The following is a 15,901-nucleotide window of genomic DNA, read 5'->3' as shown; positions in this document are numbered from 1 at the left end:
TAAAATGTACAATAAATTATGTGTTAAAACTCTTAGTATCTGAATAGTCAAGCACAGACAAAACTTACTGAAAACATAATAAGCCACAAGGAGATTTTAAAATTTCTGCTAATTCCATCTAAAACAGTAGACAACTACCTGCAAGTATTACACAAGAAGTGAGAATTGAAGAGGAAACTGGAGGAAAGACAACATCAACAACATCTGACCAATGAAAGAGAATACAATATAAAACAGAACACAAAGACAGTGGGAAATAATGTGATGCCATTGTTACCTGTCATGTGTCCTCATAAAATCCCAGAACTTCTTAGTGCCATTCTGGGGGGAAAAAATTAAAAATCAGTCAAATCAACTCCAAGTGAAAAATTACTTTAATGGAATTTAACAAAACTTAAGAGGTATTTCTTTGAAAATTTAGTACAGCTGGTTTTATTGAAGATGCCAGTATTCTGGACTTTGACAGTATTACAGACACTGAGAACTGTCTTAGGACAGTTTAAAATCTTAGACCCACAATATTATGATGACAGCTAACGTAAGTTTATTGTAGCCTTCAGGCCCAGCATCAACTTCAGCTGCCCATTCAAGGTGCCAGGAAGCCATAAACAGCTATGTTTTAATCAGTAAAACAACCCACAGATATGTTCTTCCATGTCCAGAAATGGTCTTACCTTGAGAACAGTTCAGCACTTACTTCCTAACTAAACTCATGTGGGATCCAGGAACAAGACACCTTCCCTCTAACCCCTCACAAGGCTCAAAATAGGAGTTTTATCCACACCTAACATGAAGGGGTCACACTCCACTCTACACAGCAGCTGTTCCCCTGCACTGCTAGTGGTGCTGAGGGCACTGTCTCGCAGCAGGCTTGAGTCACAGCACTCATTCAAGAACTGGGAGACATAAAACGGCTGATTTTCTCAAGCTGGGCCAATTCCTGTCCTCTGCCAGTTTAAAAAGAACAGTATCCACTACAGCACAGCTGACAGTGATCTCTGAAAACAAGCATTCTTTCACAGCTATAATGAGCACGTATACACTTTGCTTACATTTTCATTCTATGGTCTACAGTTACCTATAGCAATTCATACACACCAGTTAATGGAGATGCATATAATTCTTTACTCTGTTTACTGGAAGCATGATGGTATTTTTCAGCTCAAATACAACTCAAGAGATTTCACTCCCAGGTCAGTTTTAAGTCTATGTTAGGAATCATTATGAAACCAGAGGAAATTCTTGTGGTTGATACCTTTTTCTTATTAGCAACACAAAAACGAGACCTGTTGAAGAGCTACATACCTAAAATATGCTTAACGTGAAAAGCAGCACTTGACTTCTATTATAAAGTATGGTTAAATGGATGATCAAACCCTGAGCAACTGGTTAATGATTTAAAGCAGGTAAATGTGAGCAATGAGAGAAGAATCAAGTTCAGTTGGTGGGTAAAGGTGCCAACCAATATAGACAGGCACTTCAGCTCTATTACAGATGTCATGGCTACCAAGTACACAACAGCTGGTGGGGATTAGATAACAAGCACTCTGGTTCAGAGATTAAGCCCCTGAGCTTTATGAGTTTACCAAGCTTTTTGGAAGAGGGACTGTTTGCTTGCTAGCTGGGTTTTTCTTCATTCCCACAACTCTAATTATAAACAGTTGTTCACCTCAAGAGAAACTCTAATCCGTGCTTCCATTGGTGTATGCACATGCCTTCTGTTAGCACTGACAGGAATTGAACGTGTGCATTACAGGAGAAGTCCTGATATTGTTTAAATGCAGTATAATGTTGAAAGAGAAATAAAGACAGCAAAATCTCAGTGTGAACTGAAATATCAAAGCCATTGCTTCCAAAGCTGAGTGTATATCCAATTCATTCCACCTGGTGAGAGACAGAGGAACAACTTAGATAGGACTATGATACAACACACAGCTGCAACATGGGCTGTGTTGTATGGTAAGATGATTTAAGGTACTAAATGTGCAAGGTCAGCTCAATCTTTCTGTAGGTTTATTTCTACCTGTAAGCAAGGTATTTGTGGGATTTGTTAGCAGATTGCTGAGCAATTTTCCATTTAACACAAAAGAGTTGGAAAACTGAGGACCAAGGGTAATGTCTTCTGCATGTAACTTCGTATTGTTTCTCTAGTCTCAACCTTCCCCTGCTCCAAATTGTAAGATGTGCTACCATCATCCATTCTCCCTTTTTAGTGTCCACTCTGGAGAAATGTAGGTGTCCAGCTGATGGAGATGGCAAAAAAAGCCTGAATCAAGTCTTTCCTTGCATAATTTAGGCTGTTAGTCCTGTGATACTGCATTCTAACATACCATCCCACCAACAATCTTCCTGGCTCTTTCCTCTTCCATCATTTTGCAAATTATAGAACCTGATTGCTTTGGAGCACTTAAGAGAGGGTTTCAAATAGCTGAGGAAAATTACACCCTAGAGAATCATCCTCATACAGATGGGATCCATCAGAACTGAATGACCTCTTCCCAAGGATGAGGTCCATTACCATTAACAGAATCTACCCCACAGACATGCACATAATTTTTAGCAGAAAGTAAAAGAAGGAACTTAGTACCTAAAAAGAAATTAATCAGAAAATAAAATCTGTATTTTCTATTTTTTAAGTCCAGATAAAGCACTTTCTCTAGAACAAGATTTGATTAGTCTAAGACTCAAATTCAAAACCAGCCACCGGCTAAATTAATTTGAGTCAAGACATTGGTTAGTATCATATACTCTGACCGGACAATGCTTATTAAGATATTTTCTGCCTGTATTTGAATAAAAAAATTATTTCATATGATCAAGTTGCACCTGTCCAAATAAATAAATCAATAAACCAATGAAACATTCCAACATCTCTTTGTTTACAGTGGCAGAAACTCAAATGAGCCCCATTCATGCCCTACTGTCGAAGTCAAATGTAATTTGAACCCAACCGTATAGAGTTGGGTTTCTATTGTGCCCAATGCATGGTTCTTTCCTAACAGACTGGTAGGAAGGTTGCTAATTATTAATAGCATGTAAACAGTTACCAATGGTTCTTATGCTGCTTTACATACTTTACAGAACATTAATTCCAGCCAGCTTCTAACCAACTATATCAAGCTGTATGTAGTATCTCTATCTTATCTTTAAGACAAAAGTATTACTTGCTGAACTGATCAAGATTCATGCTTTTAAAAGCCAAGTGGCTATGATTACTTGTTAAACTGCTCCAGTCTGTATATCCTGGTCTTTGACAAAGCTCTGCTATCACCACAGTTACAGATAGCTGGAATATTAAAGGTATCAGTGGTCAACATGACTCCCACAAAAGAGAAGTATCTTTGAGAAACACAAAGGCTCTCTCAAACCCTTAACATTTTTTCATTTTAATAAGCATATGTAATTGCATTATTATAAGTAGTACATTCTCAAATGTCTAATAAGGAACAATCACAGTATCTCTCAATGAAGTAAGAACTGAGTGTAACTGATTGCTGGGAGATTTAAACACTGATGACAGGAACGAGAAAGGATTATATTATGACTTTTGAGAAAGATTAAAAAAATTATTCTTCAAACAGGAGATGTGCCCTGTGATGTTTATAAAGACAAATATGTCGGAAGTATCTTATACTAGTTTTAATCTGTTCAGAATAGTAGTTCTGATACTGCAATAACCTAGTGTAACACATAATCAATTTGGTAAATCTTTAATCACAAAGTAATCACACTCTAGTTCTGTGCTCAGTGATCAGGTTCTGTGATGTTGCAACACTCAACTAGTGCATATAGTATGTGTAAATTAATAAAGCTGTATTCCAGGAGAGGCAGCATGTGAGACAACTCCGTGTCACATTACACAGAAGACAGATCACTTACATAAGTACTAATTGCATAAGAAAGCCATACCAGGTCAGACAAGATGTCCATCTTGCCTGGCAACCTGTCTCTAAAATTTAAGAACAGAGAAAGCACACAGCAATGCTTCTCCAGAACACTCTTCTAAGCCTTTGACAAAAGGCAGCTGAAGAGTGGCAAAAGACAGTGCCTCAAAAAGGCATCCAAATTGAACACGATCCTCCCCCAACTCCAAAAAGCAAGCGCAAACAGCCATTTCTGTACTACCTGAATGCGCAAAGTGTGTCACAAGACCATCTTGTCTGTAGGACTGATTTGGTAATGGCATTGATAACTTAATCAGAGTAACAGCAGCTCACCCCGAGCTTGACAGTCTGCACAAGGAGACTCAATGTGTTTTGGTACAAGTGATTCTAGGACAACCAGGCACAGCCAGATGCTGCTCTCTGCTAGACAAGTGTTGACAGTGGATGCAAGTTCAGCAGATGTGACTCCTGCCTCTGCAGAGCTGTTAATGTCACCCATACTTGATCTTCACATTCTCTGTCCTGCTACCACCCTTGAAATCATTTTCCTAAGACTCTTCCTGCACCTGCTCAGTGCCATAATTACAGGCAGGAGTCTCTTCACACCGTCTGGTATGGGTAAGTTGGACTTGTCTGCAGCCTATCAAAATACCACTCTTTTTCCCACGTATCCTCTGGCTAAAATGCCTTAAGGATGACTGTGCCATGGATACTGCTGTCCTTTGCTTTCCTCCACCACCTGAGGCAATATAATATCTGAACAACAAGGTCAAATCACTGCCAGAATACCTAAAGGGTAACTCTTGCTTGCTAGAGGAACTCGCCTAAGACTTAGCCCAGTCAGGCCAATAAAGAAGAGAAAACGGACTTGCTGTGCTAATGATGTAGAAAGAAACATTCACTGGCACTGTATGGTGACACGGGGTATGCTCCACATGTCACAGATCCTGGACAGGCTCTGACACAAGTCACTGGGAGTTTCTACGTTTCATTTGGGGCAGCTTGAACGCCTTCCTCCTTCTTCTCCCTGAGGGCAGTGCCCATGCGCAGTCTGCCACCTGAGAAGCTCTTGAACCAGCTCTCACATGAGGTAATGTGTCTGCACAGGTACCAGTACTCATCACTGTTAGACTGATACCATCCTGGGCTTTCAAAAAACCCCCAACCCAAACAAACCAACCCCCTCAGTCTGGCTGTGGTGTACAGCCCTCCTGGGACTCACAATTTCCCTGTGAGAGAGAGATGTAGGCCTTTCCTCAAGGATTATTCTAAGAACGAGTTCCTTTTTATAAATAATTTAATTGAATTAGAGCTGTGGTACCCCAGTTATAAGATGCTACTGAGTTTCAAGGTGAGGAAGAGAAAGGACAGAGGTGCTGCAGTCCATGCCATGCAGCTTATGGTAACCTTGGTATGGTGACACCCACGCTAAGGGCTGACACTGCAGAAGTCTGTAAAACCATGAATGACACAGAGACGGTGAATGTGAAACAAATACTCACTATTTCTCATAATACAGAAGCACTATGACATAGCTGGCTACCTGGGAAAAAGGCTGAGGTTTTTCTGTGCACTGATCTGTCTCCCCTCAATGAACCAATGCTCGAGTCCTGCAGCTGCACAGAAAGGTTTGCCTTGCTTATGTATAAAATAATTAACTGAGAGCTTCTGAAAGCACTACATACAAACTGCATTACACGTATGTTTTAAACATGTGCAGTTAAAGGCATATTCTTCTTAGATTTTATTAAAAGTTTTATTCTGAAGAGTAAACAGAAAACCTGTTGGTGTAACAGGTGAAAGAACACTCACAAAACAGCTTTAAAAAATGTTTTCTTTAACTCTGCGTAAAGATTTTTTCACAACATCCCACAAGGGGGTATAAAATAAATCCTCCACACACAGGTTTACAGTAACAGATTTCCTGTAGTTGCTCTTTTGGGAGTTCAGATAATTCCACAAAACAAAATTTACATTGGATTGTCACTTATTCAATGACTCCTTGAAATAAGCTCTGGACAGAGAACACATGACTGAAGGAGAAACAATCTTTACCCAAAATCTACTTAAAGCTTCTCCTATATTATTTGCCTTACACAAGTATTCAATAATTTTAAAAGTGACCAAATTAAAGGCACTGCCTTATGTCATCTCCCATGTTTATCGACAGAAAACTTCTGCTTGGACAGAAAAAGTCTAAGTGGCCAAGAACTGTAAAGTTACACCAAAACCACCTCAGTAAAAGGGTTTAGTACCTTGTATTACATATTTTTGAGGAGAAAGGTAACCCACTGTGCAGGCAGATCACTTATAATGCAGGAGATATATGTCCAAAATAAGCAAACTAACTTCACATATACCACTAAAAGAAAAAGAAAAAAAAAAATCTGTCCATGACAATGATTAACTTCTTTTTGTTTACATTACAGGAGAGACAACATGAGGTTTGGCGACCCATTGCGAAAGGCACTAAACACACGTAGTGGGAACAGTTCCTGTTCAATGATCTTACAATTCAGTTAGAGCTCAGACAAAAGCTGATGTAAACAAACAGAGGCAGTTAAGAAAAATTACAAATACATTATGATTTAGATAAGCTACATGCACAAGTTATGAGGGTTAAAATGACAAACAACAGTCATGATTCCCCAGTCTCTACCAGTTGGACTGGGTTTAAAGCAGTCACCCAAGAAGCAAATGTTCCATATTTGTGAAAAAATCCAACTGGAGAAGTTGAAGCAATTATAAAAATAACTCTGTCCTTATTGCTCCATTTACTCTGTTTCCACACTCCTAAGGCACAAAAGCAGTTGATATCCTTAATGCAAAGGGATAATGAGCATTCTTCATGTAATAAAATAACTATACTACAGGTACAGAAAAACAGATAAGAGAATTAATTGGCAAATAACGGTCTTAAACCAGAGGCAGCAAAGCCAAGCAAGTGTGAGGTCCCTGTTTAATGATTTACATGGACCAAAGCAGTAAAACTCCCTGGAGGAATAATCAATTTTTTGCTTTTTTTTCTGCACTCAAAAAACTTTTTTTAAGGTTTGAGGGTTATGCTTTTCTTTCAAAAAAAGTAAAGCTTGTTTTTCTATTGCACTTATTTTCACATTCAATCAATCTACAAATGTATTCACACAGTTCAGTATCAATGTGCAGAGCAATGCCTCTGTCTGGAAATTCACCATTCATTCTCCTGTTGAAGCATCTACTTGTTGCCCAGATCTTCATAGCAAGAGAACACTGAACTTGTCATTTTATCAGATGGGCTTTTGTCAGGTTAATCCAGATGAGCCGTGTGCCTGGAAAGTCAAGTAACTGACTCATGAAGACAAAAATCTGCACCAACACAACCAGCTCCTGCTGCCTCCTGCCACCTTTATTTCCTTAAGTGGTCTCAGCTTAATGCTTTTCAGCCATATTCACCTTTTTACGACCAGTGAAAGCTGTCAAGGGATAAATTTTCAATAAAAGTAACTCAGTAATTCAGAATTTTTTGCTTTATGAAAATATATGGTTCTACAACAGCAAAGATGTGTATTATCTGCTGCTTCTCAAGTCACAGATCCTGGGCTAAACAGAGTGGACTTCCCCTATGGTGAAGTCATAAAAGTTATGTCCTCATCCCTCTGTACACGAACCTTTCCCTTCCTTTCTCCACTCACTACTGAAGAAGTGCTGCTATCAGTTGAGGTTTCCTTGTTACATTTCTTTTTTTAGCCTAATGGAACCTGATGTCACATCTGTAGCGGTTTTCAGTGGCAACATACGAGGATTGATAACCTAATGTAAACCATTTCTTGTCAGCTAAATTATTGATGCTGGAACTCACTGTTCTGTAGAATCAATACAAAATGTTTTCAGTGCCCACAATGATGTGCCCACAAAAACTGCACATCCAGGACAAACTCAGGACTTTATTCTTCTCACTTCACTATCCGAGACAATTAGATACCAAATTACCTTGCACTGTCTGAACATTTTTCACAGTATTTTCAGTACATGACAGAAATTATGTGAATTAATTTAAAAACAAAAAATCGCCCCCAAAATACAGTTTGGATTTTTTTTTAAAGAAATAAAGCATTGGTAGTAAGCACAAGGCTGTGAAATCTGTATGAAGAACAGAAATCAAACTGAGATAGACAGCTAAAGCAAGTTTGGACTTCTGAAGTTTTCCAAATGATAATAAAGTACCTATTCAATACACTTTAAAAGCTTCATTGTTTCCTGTTGAAAAAAATTTTTGGATTAATGAGTCAGTGGGGTGGATTTTTGTTTATAGAAGCTAAAGAATTGCCATGCTGTATCTAAAAATCTTCATCCACAAAAAAAAACCAATGCAAATGAACAGTCAAAAATTCAAGAACATTTAATATTCAACTTTTTCATCTAAAAGAAAAACCATGTCCTGAATAGACTACTTTGCATCTGAAATCTGTTTGAAATAATGACTTATCATAATTCTTTTTGTCTACTTGAAAGGTTTGATTTGTAGCAAGTAAGGAGAATACTGTCTTCTTTTTATATAATTACAGCCTTCTTAGAAAGTTCCACATTATCTTTCAAAGTGAAAGCAAGCACTTTCAGCTGGCATAAAACCAAGGAACTCAGTTAAAAAAACGCATTAAAATCGATAAAATAATTTCAATTTGCATTAGTTGAGCAATGTTTTTTTTCCCTTTTGTATGTATACATCAGTATTAGAGAACTGTTCTATGCTGGGCTATCTTATCACATTAACTACTAATTCAAATGCAAAGTTGAAGTCACTGTGTCCTGGGGTGCAGTCCTGAAACAGTGTAAGTCAAACAAAACCCAGGCTGCCCCTTTTCCTACTTGAGCTGCACATCTTTGCTCTACCCTTACCCCACCACTGAGATTTGTGTGGGCTGATTCTGGGAACTGACCTGATTGAAAAAGGGGTTTTTCACTCCAGAAAAAAAAACCAACCTGATGAAAAAATTATTTAGTAGGATGAAAGTGAAAAATTAATAATGAAAAATTATTAGTCAACATGAATGTAATGTCATTTTCAGATTGCAAGTTCTCAGCAGTGACTATTAAACAGAACAGCCTTGGTCTACTCACAACTACTCCAAGAGGACAGAGATGTGTCTGATAGGGAGTGTTCTACAGAGAGAAACATGCACACAAAAAAGCCTAAATTACCATTTCAGTCCACACCCACTAATCCACTCCATCAGACTGCACACGCTGGAGTAAATGAAGCCTCATCTTCAAAAGCAATTTGCAGAATTACTTGCTGATGTTGAAAAACTACTTCAAAAGAGTTTAAGTGTTATGGAATTTTACTGGGTTTTTTAAACAAGCCACTGTTTAAGCTCAAGAGGAAGGGGGGAGTGTTTGCTTTTTAAACAAAGCTTGTAATATTTCATTACTAAACTATCCAGAGTGTTTATTTTAAAAGCATCATGATTACAAATAATGGCATTTTTCAGTTTTTAACTTCCCTATTCAAGTATTTCAGTTAGAGATGACTGACTTTAGTGCCTTTGTGGAACACGCATACAAAAATACACAAACTGATGACTTTTTAACAGTATTAAAAGCGAACATTCTACCTGAAGCAAAATAGCAGTGCTGCTAATTGGCTTTAACTGACAATATTAACAGTTTCAGAAGTAAGACTGAGCTAGTGAAGTCCATGGGGACAAAACATCCTTTACACTAAAGGATATCATGCCAGCCCCAGCAGACACAGCAGTTCTGGGCAGGGCAGGACGAAGTTGCTGTGGTCTCACTACATTCATTTTAAGGCTTGAACAAGAGACTGGAGCACTCAGTTCTGTGTGACACCCAACTCTTGGATGCATGGGCTTCTTATCTGAAATTAGCTGGAAGACATAAAGGTACTTCTTGAAGGAACCTTAACATATACCAGTGGAGACCACACCAGAGATACCTCAGGAGACATAAAACCTAAGGTCATAGACTGTAATTTTTACAACCCATATCAATTTTCTCTTCAAAGAGAGGGTTATTCTGGTAGGAGTGTGTAATGAAACTGCAAACAGATGGTTACAGCAATAGAGTTTACTGTTCAAAGGTGCAATTTTTTCACACTTTGGGAGGTAAAATAAACAATGGAGAATGTATTAATTTATTCAACTGTTAATGCAATACTGGGCCAAGCCACTTTGTTCATTTTATGTACATCAACTGCCAGAACAATTACAGCTAAGATACCTGATGTGTAAGTAAACTTTCTCCTATAATCCTCTGGAAGTTTACTTTTCAGGTCACAGTTTGTTTTTTTGTGTGTACTTTTCAACAATGGAGTTGTTGCAGTTTACCTTGGCATTCAGCTATCATTAAGATCGCTTACCTTTGAATGAAATTTATAAAACAGTAGAATTAAGCACATTAAATTAAATCAAATCTCCTTTCTCACCTCATTTTTCTGTTTTTAATACACATCATTATCAAGAACAATTGCATGTACAGATCAAACACGCTTTATTCCAAGGCAAATCCACAGCAGTGCACTGAAATCTATACTACAAAGAATAAGGACATGAAGAAACATAATATGCACAAAGGTCAAATTTACGACTTTTCTCACATCATTTTACTGCCAAGTCAGTATATAATTTAAGGTTATAAGTTGAGATACAGATGAGGGGATTTCCTAGTATTAACTTAAATCCAGTTCTGTACAAAGGAACCAATTGCTAACAGGTAGAGTCTCCGGACTCCTCTATCACTGCATACAAATGATAAAATTTAAAGTGAATATTCAACTGTTCTTCTACATAAATTCCTGTTATATGATTGAATTTTGCTGCATGTATTTTGCCATTTTCAGTAAACTGTGCTTTCCCTTTGAAGTCTCTGACACACTTTCTTATTTTGCAGGAATAAAAGGAACATACATCTTCCATATTTACAAAATTACTTTCACTACTTTTTCTGGAACACTGTAGTAAAACTTAAAACCTGAAACTTTGTCTGGACATAGATAAAAATATATTCCTAATAACAAAAGAAGTTTTAACAGAGATAACATAATTTGGAAACTGTGCCTTCAGCCAATGTGACAGCCAAATACTTTACTGTAAATAAGTGCTGTACCTTCAAACAGATGTATTGCACATCTCACACTTGTACCCATACTTGCTGAAAACCTCCCCAGGAAAGGCCTTTTCTCTAATCTTTCACCAGTACTTTTCTGTTATCGTTTAAGAAAAACTCTCACACAATTTGCAGTAACTGTAATAGGAGGCTGAGAAACGTAGATCCAGAAGGCAAATCTGCTGGCTCCACCTCAGAGAATAAAAGCCAGGGCAATACCTCAACCAAAGGCTGCTGAGAACTCCTGGGTGTTCTGTGCTTCATTTCTTTTTCTGGAGTTTTCCCTATTTGTATAAATTGTTGCATATTCATTTAGTTGGAAACAAACAAACAAACAAACAAGCATGGCCTTTGTAGTTCAGTAATAAATGAATCTCGGGAACATAGAATGAATAACTTGAAAAGATGAGATTTAAGAAAGCACTTTTTAGCATTCAATAACCTTCACCTTTAAGACCCTCACTAGAATGATGTAAGAATTGAATTTAGTCTTTACTCTGGACCACTGCAATTTCAGCCAAATGCCAGAAGCCCCCAGTTGCATCTAAACATTTTTACTGAATAATGTAATTTCTGTGGTGGGACTTAAACTGTAATATTTGTCTAGGATTACAGAATTAGTTCTGTTCTACTACCTGATGGAGCAATGGTGAAATTGAGACTGATTTCTGAAAATTCCTTTGGAAAATGACACTTAAACTCCTAAGTTATTAAAGACAACATTTTCCAAACTTCTAAATTTTACTAAGACACACATAACTATATGAAAAAAAATTTTTTTTTTTCAGAGATACCAAAAAAATCAAAAACATCTCCAAGAAACCTGTTTTCATCTTTTCTTGTCCACTGGCAGCTGCTTCTTTTGATGAGTTACCAAGATAAAGGGCCTGACTGAAATTTCAGACTAGTGATATTTAATGACAGGCAGGGGCAATAATTCTGCACTCATCATAACATACCTAGATCAATCATGTCTGTCTGTAGTAGCTGCTTCAAGACAGAGTGAAATTCAATATAAAGTATCCATTGCAAGTTCGAGACCCCACAGTCGATGAGAATTCTCACTGAATATTCTTGAGCCCCTTCCTGTACTCATCCTGTGCACTCATTAGTCAAAATAACCTTTCAACCCTTTAGGAAGAGGACTCTCAAAACGCTACACACAGGACAAACACTGCTTTGGTCCACACCACATTCCCACAATTCATGAGTCCCTGGCCAGTTATTGGTATAGCACAGCCTCATGTAGGATCTCTGACTCAGAGAGAGATTCACCCCCTGACTTTGCTGGGATTTAGGGCTTTTACCTCATCTCTGCAGGCACAGCAAGGAGAGAAGCAAACACAAGTATAGTAGGTAGAAGGAGAAAATGAATCTTAAAATCATCAGTCCCAAGGCAACCACTACGCCTACAAGCATAATTTCTTCTCCTTTGCTACCCTGGGTCATGACCCTCATCCAAGAGAGGAAGGAAAGAAACTGTCCTTTCATCATTAATTTTGCTATGTCATTCAGGAAAACAACACTAACAACACCATAAAACCACAGTTTAAGTTGCCACTGGTATTTCAGCCAAAAGCTCATCACCACTATCAATTGTCTAATATTTCTCATTACCTCTTTAGTCATTCTAACAATCCACTGCAACTTATATAGGATCTGATTAAAATCTTTTCTGGCTGACAAAGAGCCAGCAGGAAAATAAAACTATCCCTCTTCCACCACAAAACTGGTCTACTCCATATTTAAATAGATAAAAAATCTGCATTCAAAAACTATGCAGTTGATGAACGCTGTTCTAATCAAAAAAAAACCAATCCAACTACTGACTGAAGTGTCACCTGAAGCAGAATGCTGATAAGAAAAACCCTGTCCATAGACTGTTGTATCATTAAAATTGGATTTAAAAAAACCCCAAACAACTCAAAAAAACAATCCATCATGCATAACTGCAAAGTTACTTGGTTTTCCTAAAGCACCTGATAAGCAATATCAAAGATCACGTATGATTTTAAAATAGTTAATAAATCTATTCATTTGTATATATAACTTACAAAGGACAAAATACTTGTGATGCAGCAATCAAATCAATGCAGAAAATACAGCTCGATGAACTGTACACCTTGCCTCACACTCCAGGCTAGTACCTGCCAACAAAGAACCAGCATTGACAAGATTGACCAAGGTTAGTAGGCAGCACTTGGGACACCCTGAGTTTCATCAAAGTTGGGAACAAAGCCAGGTGTAGCACTGCCGTGTCTCCATGGGGAAGTAAGAGCAGGGAAGGACACATCCTATACACCAAATCTCACAGGAACTCAAAGTTAACCGCTTCCTCCAAGTATGTTCATAGACAGGGTCCCAGGATTTTGAACATGTCTCCTCAGCAGTTCTGAATACTGTGAGCATGTTAAAACTATTTACTAGCCACTTCTGTTGGCTCCTTCAATAGAACAGCAAGACACTTTAAGCTCTAAGACTTTATTCTGAGCATGCAATGGCATGAACCCAGCATATACAGAAGAGCCTGAATCTTAGACAAAGAATGAAGGTCACAGGTTCACTCCACAGGGTCAGCAGGGCTGGTCTGAGAATGAAGATGCAACATCCACAACTACTACAGGCAATTACACACCCTCCCTTGCAAGAGCAAGACACACTTTTCTCCCTAAAAAGTATACAAAACATACCACTGCAGAAAGTTGTTTCTCTTCCCTTTCATGCTCTCCCCAAGGCACAACTGTCGGGTGTGGTTTGTCATCCCACTTACTGCAGGACTGGAAGGCATGACGCTGCTTTATCCTATGGGCTGCAGAAGAAATGTACAGACAGAGGGCAGGGAAAACATAATGCCAACTGGCATTCATCTAAGTTTTTTGAGAAATACTTCAAAAGCAAATATGCCAACAGTTTTTCCGTTTAGTGAAATAGCTTTCCTGACTTTTTTCAGCCCCTGGGTGTGATTCCATCTCTACTCTTCCACCCCCCAACGTAATTCTTACACTTAAATCTTGACATTTATATTATTACTTTAACAAATTAATCTTTCTCTATGGAGTGCACCGTAATGCTCTAGGGAGGCTCATATGTTCCCATGAGTCCTGTGAGAGTTCTGCCAAGAGGTTTGAACTCCTAGACAGATCAAAGAGAAATCAGTAAGATAAAAAGAAACAGGGTTCTCCAGACAAGACCTCTCCTTGACAAGAAATAAGGGTGGTTTACCGAAACAATCAGAGAGACATTTACATTTCAAATTTGGGGGAACTATCCTGTAAAATACTACAGTAGTAATTTCTGTACTAATTATTAGTGATTGGTTTCACTGAATAGGAGGCCAATATTCACAGAATGACTTGGGCTGGAAGAGACCTTCAAGTTCATCAAGTTCTAAAACCTCTGCCATGGGCTGGGACACCTTCCACCAGACCAGGCTGCTCAAAGCACCATCCACCCTGGCCTTGAACATTTCCAGGGATGAGGCATCCACCCACAACTTCTCTGGGAAACCTGTGTCAGTGCCTAACCACTCTCACAGCCAAGAGTTTCCTCCTAATAGCTAATCTAAATCTATCTTCTTTCAGTTTAAGGCCACTCTCCCTTGTCCTATCACTACACGAAATAATCTCACATTGTTTGTTAATTTATCTGAACAGTACAAATCAGATGAGTTACAGATAAAATTTTAAGCTGTACAAACTGCAGTGCTATGGTAATGTCACTCTGAAGAGCAACACAGCTTTGCAAAGTAAGCCAGAAACTGCCTGTGTCCAATATTTTCAAGTGTCAGAAATGCTGAAAGCAGAGTACTAAGTGCAGACACACATATGAAATTCTAAGACAGATTTGCCAGAAGATTTGATTTTTGAAAGCCAATTTTTCTTCTAATCCTGCTGCTTCAAAAGCTCAACAAGTTTAAGTGGCATAATGATAACAAAGGTAGGTCTTGAAGCCAAAATGAAACTAGACAAAGCCAACAGTGATAGTTTATTTCAGCAGTTCTGGATAAGAATATATACAAGAGCTATACAGCACCATAGCCTAAATTTTTAAAAATTATTTATAATATTATAGTCAATATACAAATTTACTGTTTTCCCCTATTTCTTCCACATCTTGACCTCCAGCTCAGTTTGTCAGAATATATAATTTCTGGTTAAAAAGCACTGAACTGCTGCTACTCCAATCACTTTACCTACTAAGTAAAAAAACAAGTTACTCAAATTGCTTTCCAATTTGCTTAAACTAGGACTGAACAGAAACAATGTAAGGGATGACCTGGCCTCATCAACGAGAGGAGCTAAAATACCATTTTATTTAACAAGGTTGGAATTTCAGAAATTTACAAAAATTCATGCCAAGGATCTTAATATCTGGCCAGACCCACTTATTGGCTACAATCTTGTTATGCAGCAAACCAAAATGCTACATTCATTCTAAGTTCACAAATAACCATTGCAGCTAATTAAAACACGATCTAAAATGACAACTATCATTGAAAAGAATCCTTAAAACGATAACATCAAGTGACCAAATTCTATGTACTTGATTGGATAGTCAATATTCTTACTCTCTATTTAAATGATCTCGTACATCATGAAAATCTTAAGAGATTTCACTCAAATAATGTCATGCTTTTTGATGAAACATACCATTTCTAAGCCTCATCATTTGCAGAAAATCCAGTAATTGCAGTCATCACACGTTAGGCTCTTGGGAAAAACAAATTTCTACATTTCATAGAATCAGATCTAGAGTCAGAATCAAGCACAGATGTAGCTGTTTTACTCTGAAAAGAGCTGGTGAATTAAAATTGGAACAACAACACTATTTTTGAAATCTGAAGATGGATATTGTGCTTTATCAACTTACTGAGGAATTCTTCTAGTCTTTAAAAAGAATTGTTTGTATTTGCTTAC

General features: G+C 37.8%; 1 protein-coding gene across 1 annotated transcript in view; it reads right to left on the bottom strand.

Annotated features, from left to right (window-relative positions):
- Positions 1-15,901, bottom strand: part of LOC121673083 (uridine diphosphate glucose pyrophosphatase NUDT14-like) — a 60,445-nt gene that overhangs the window by 32,051 nt on the left and 12,493 nt on the right. Inside the window, exon 2 of the mRNA XM_042046129.1 lies at positions 278-321. Coding sequence (XP_041902063.1) covers positions 278-321 — 44 coding nt within the window. The remainder of the gene's footprint in view (positions 1-277; positions 322-15,901) is intronic.

Source organism: Corvus kubaryi, unplaced genomic scaffold (assembly GCF_017639235.1).
Source record: "Corvus kubaryi isolate FWS band 111438036 unplaced genomic scaffold, C.kubaryi_AGA036_p1.0 65169, whole genome shotgun sequence".
Classification (NCBI taxonomy): domain Eukaryota; kingdom Metazoa; phylum Chordata; class Aves; order Passeriformes; family Corvidae; genus Corvus; species Corvus kubaryi.
Note: the sequence above shows the minus strand (reverse complement) of the source record. Positions and strands in the feature narration are given on the sequence as shown.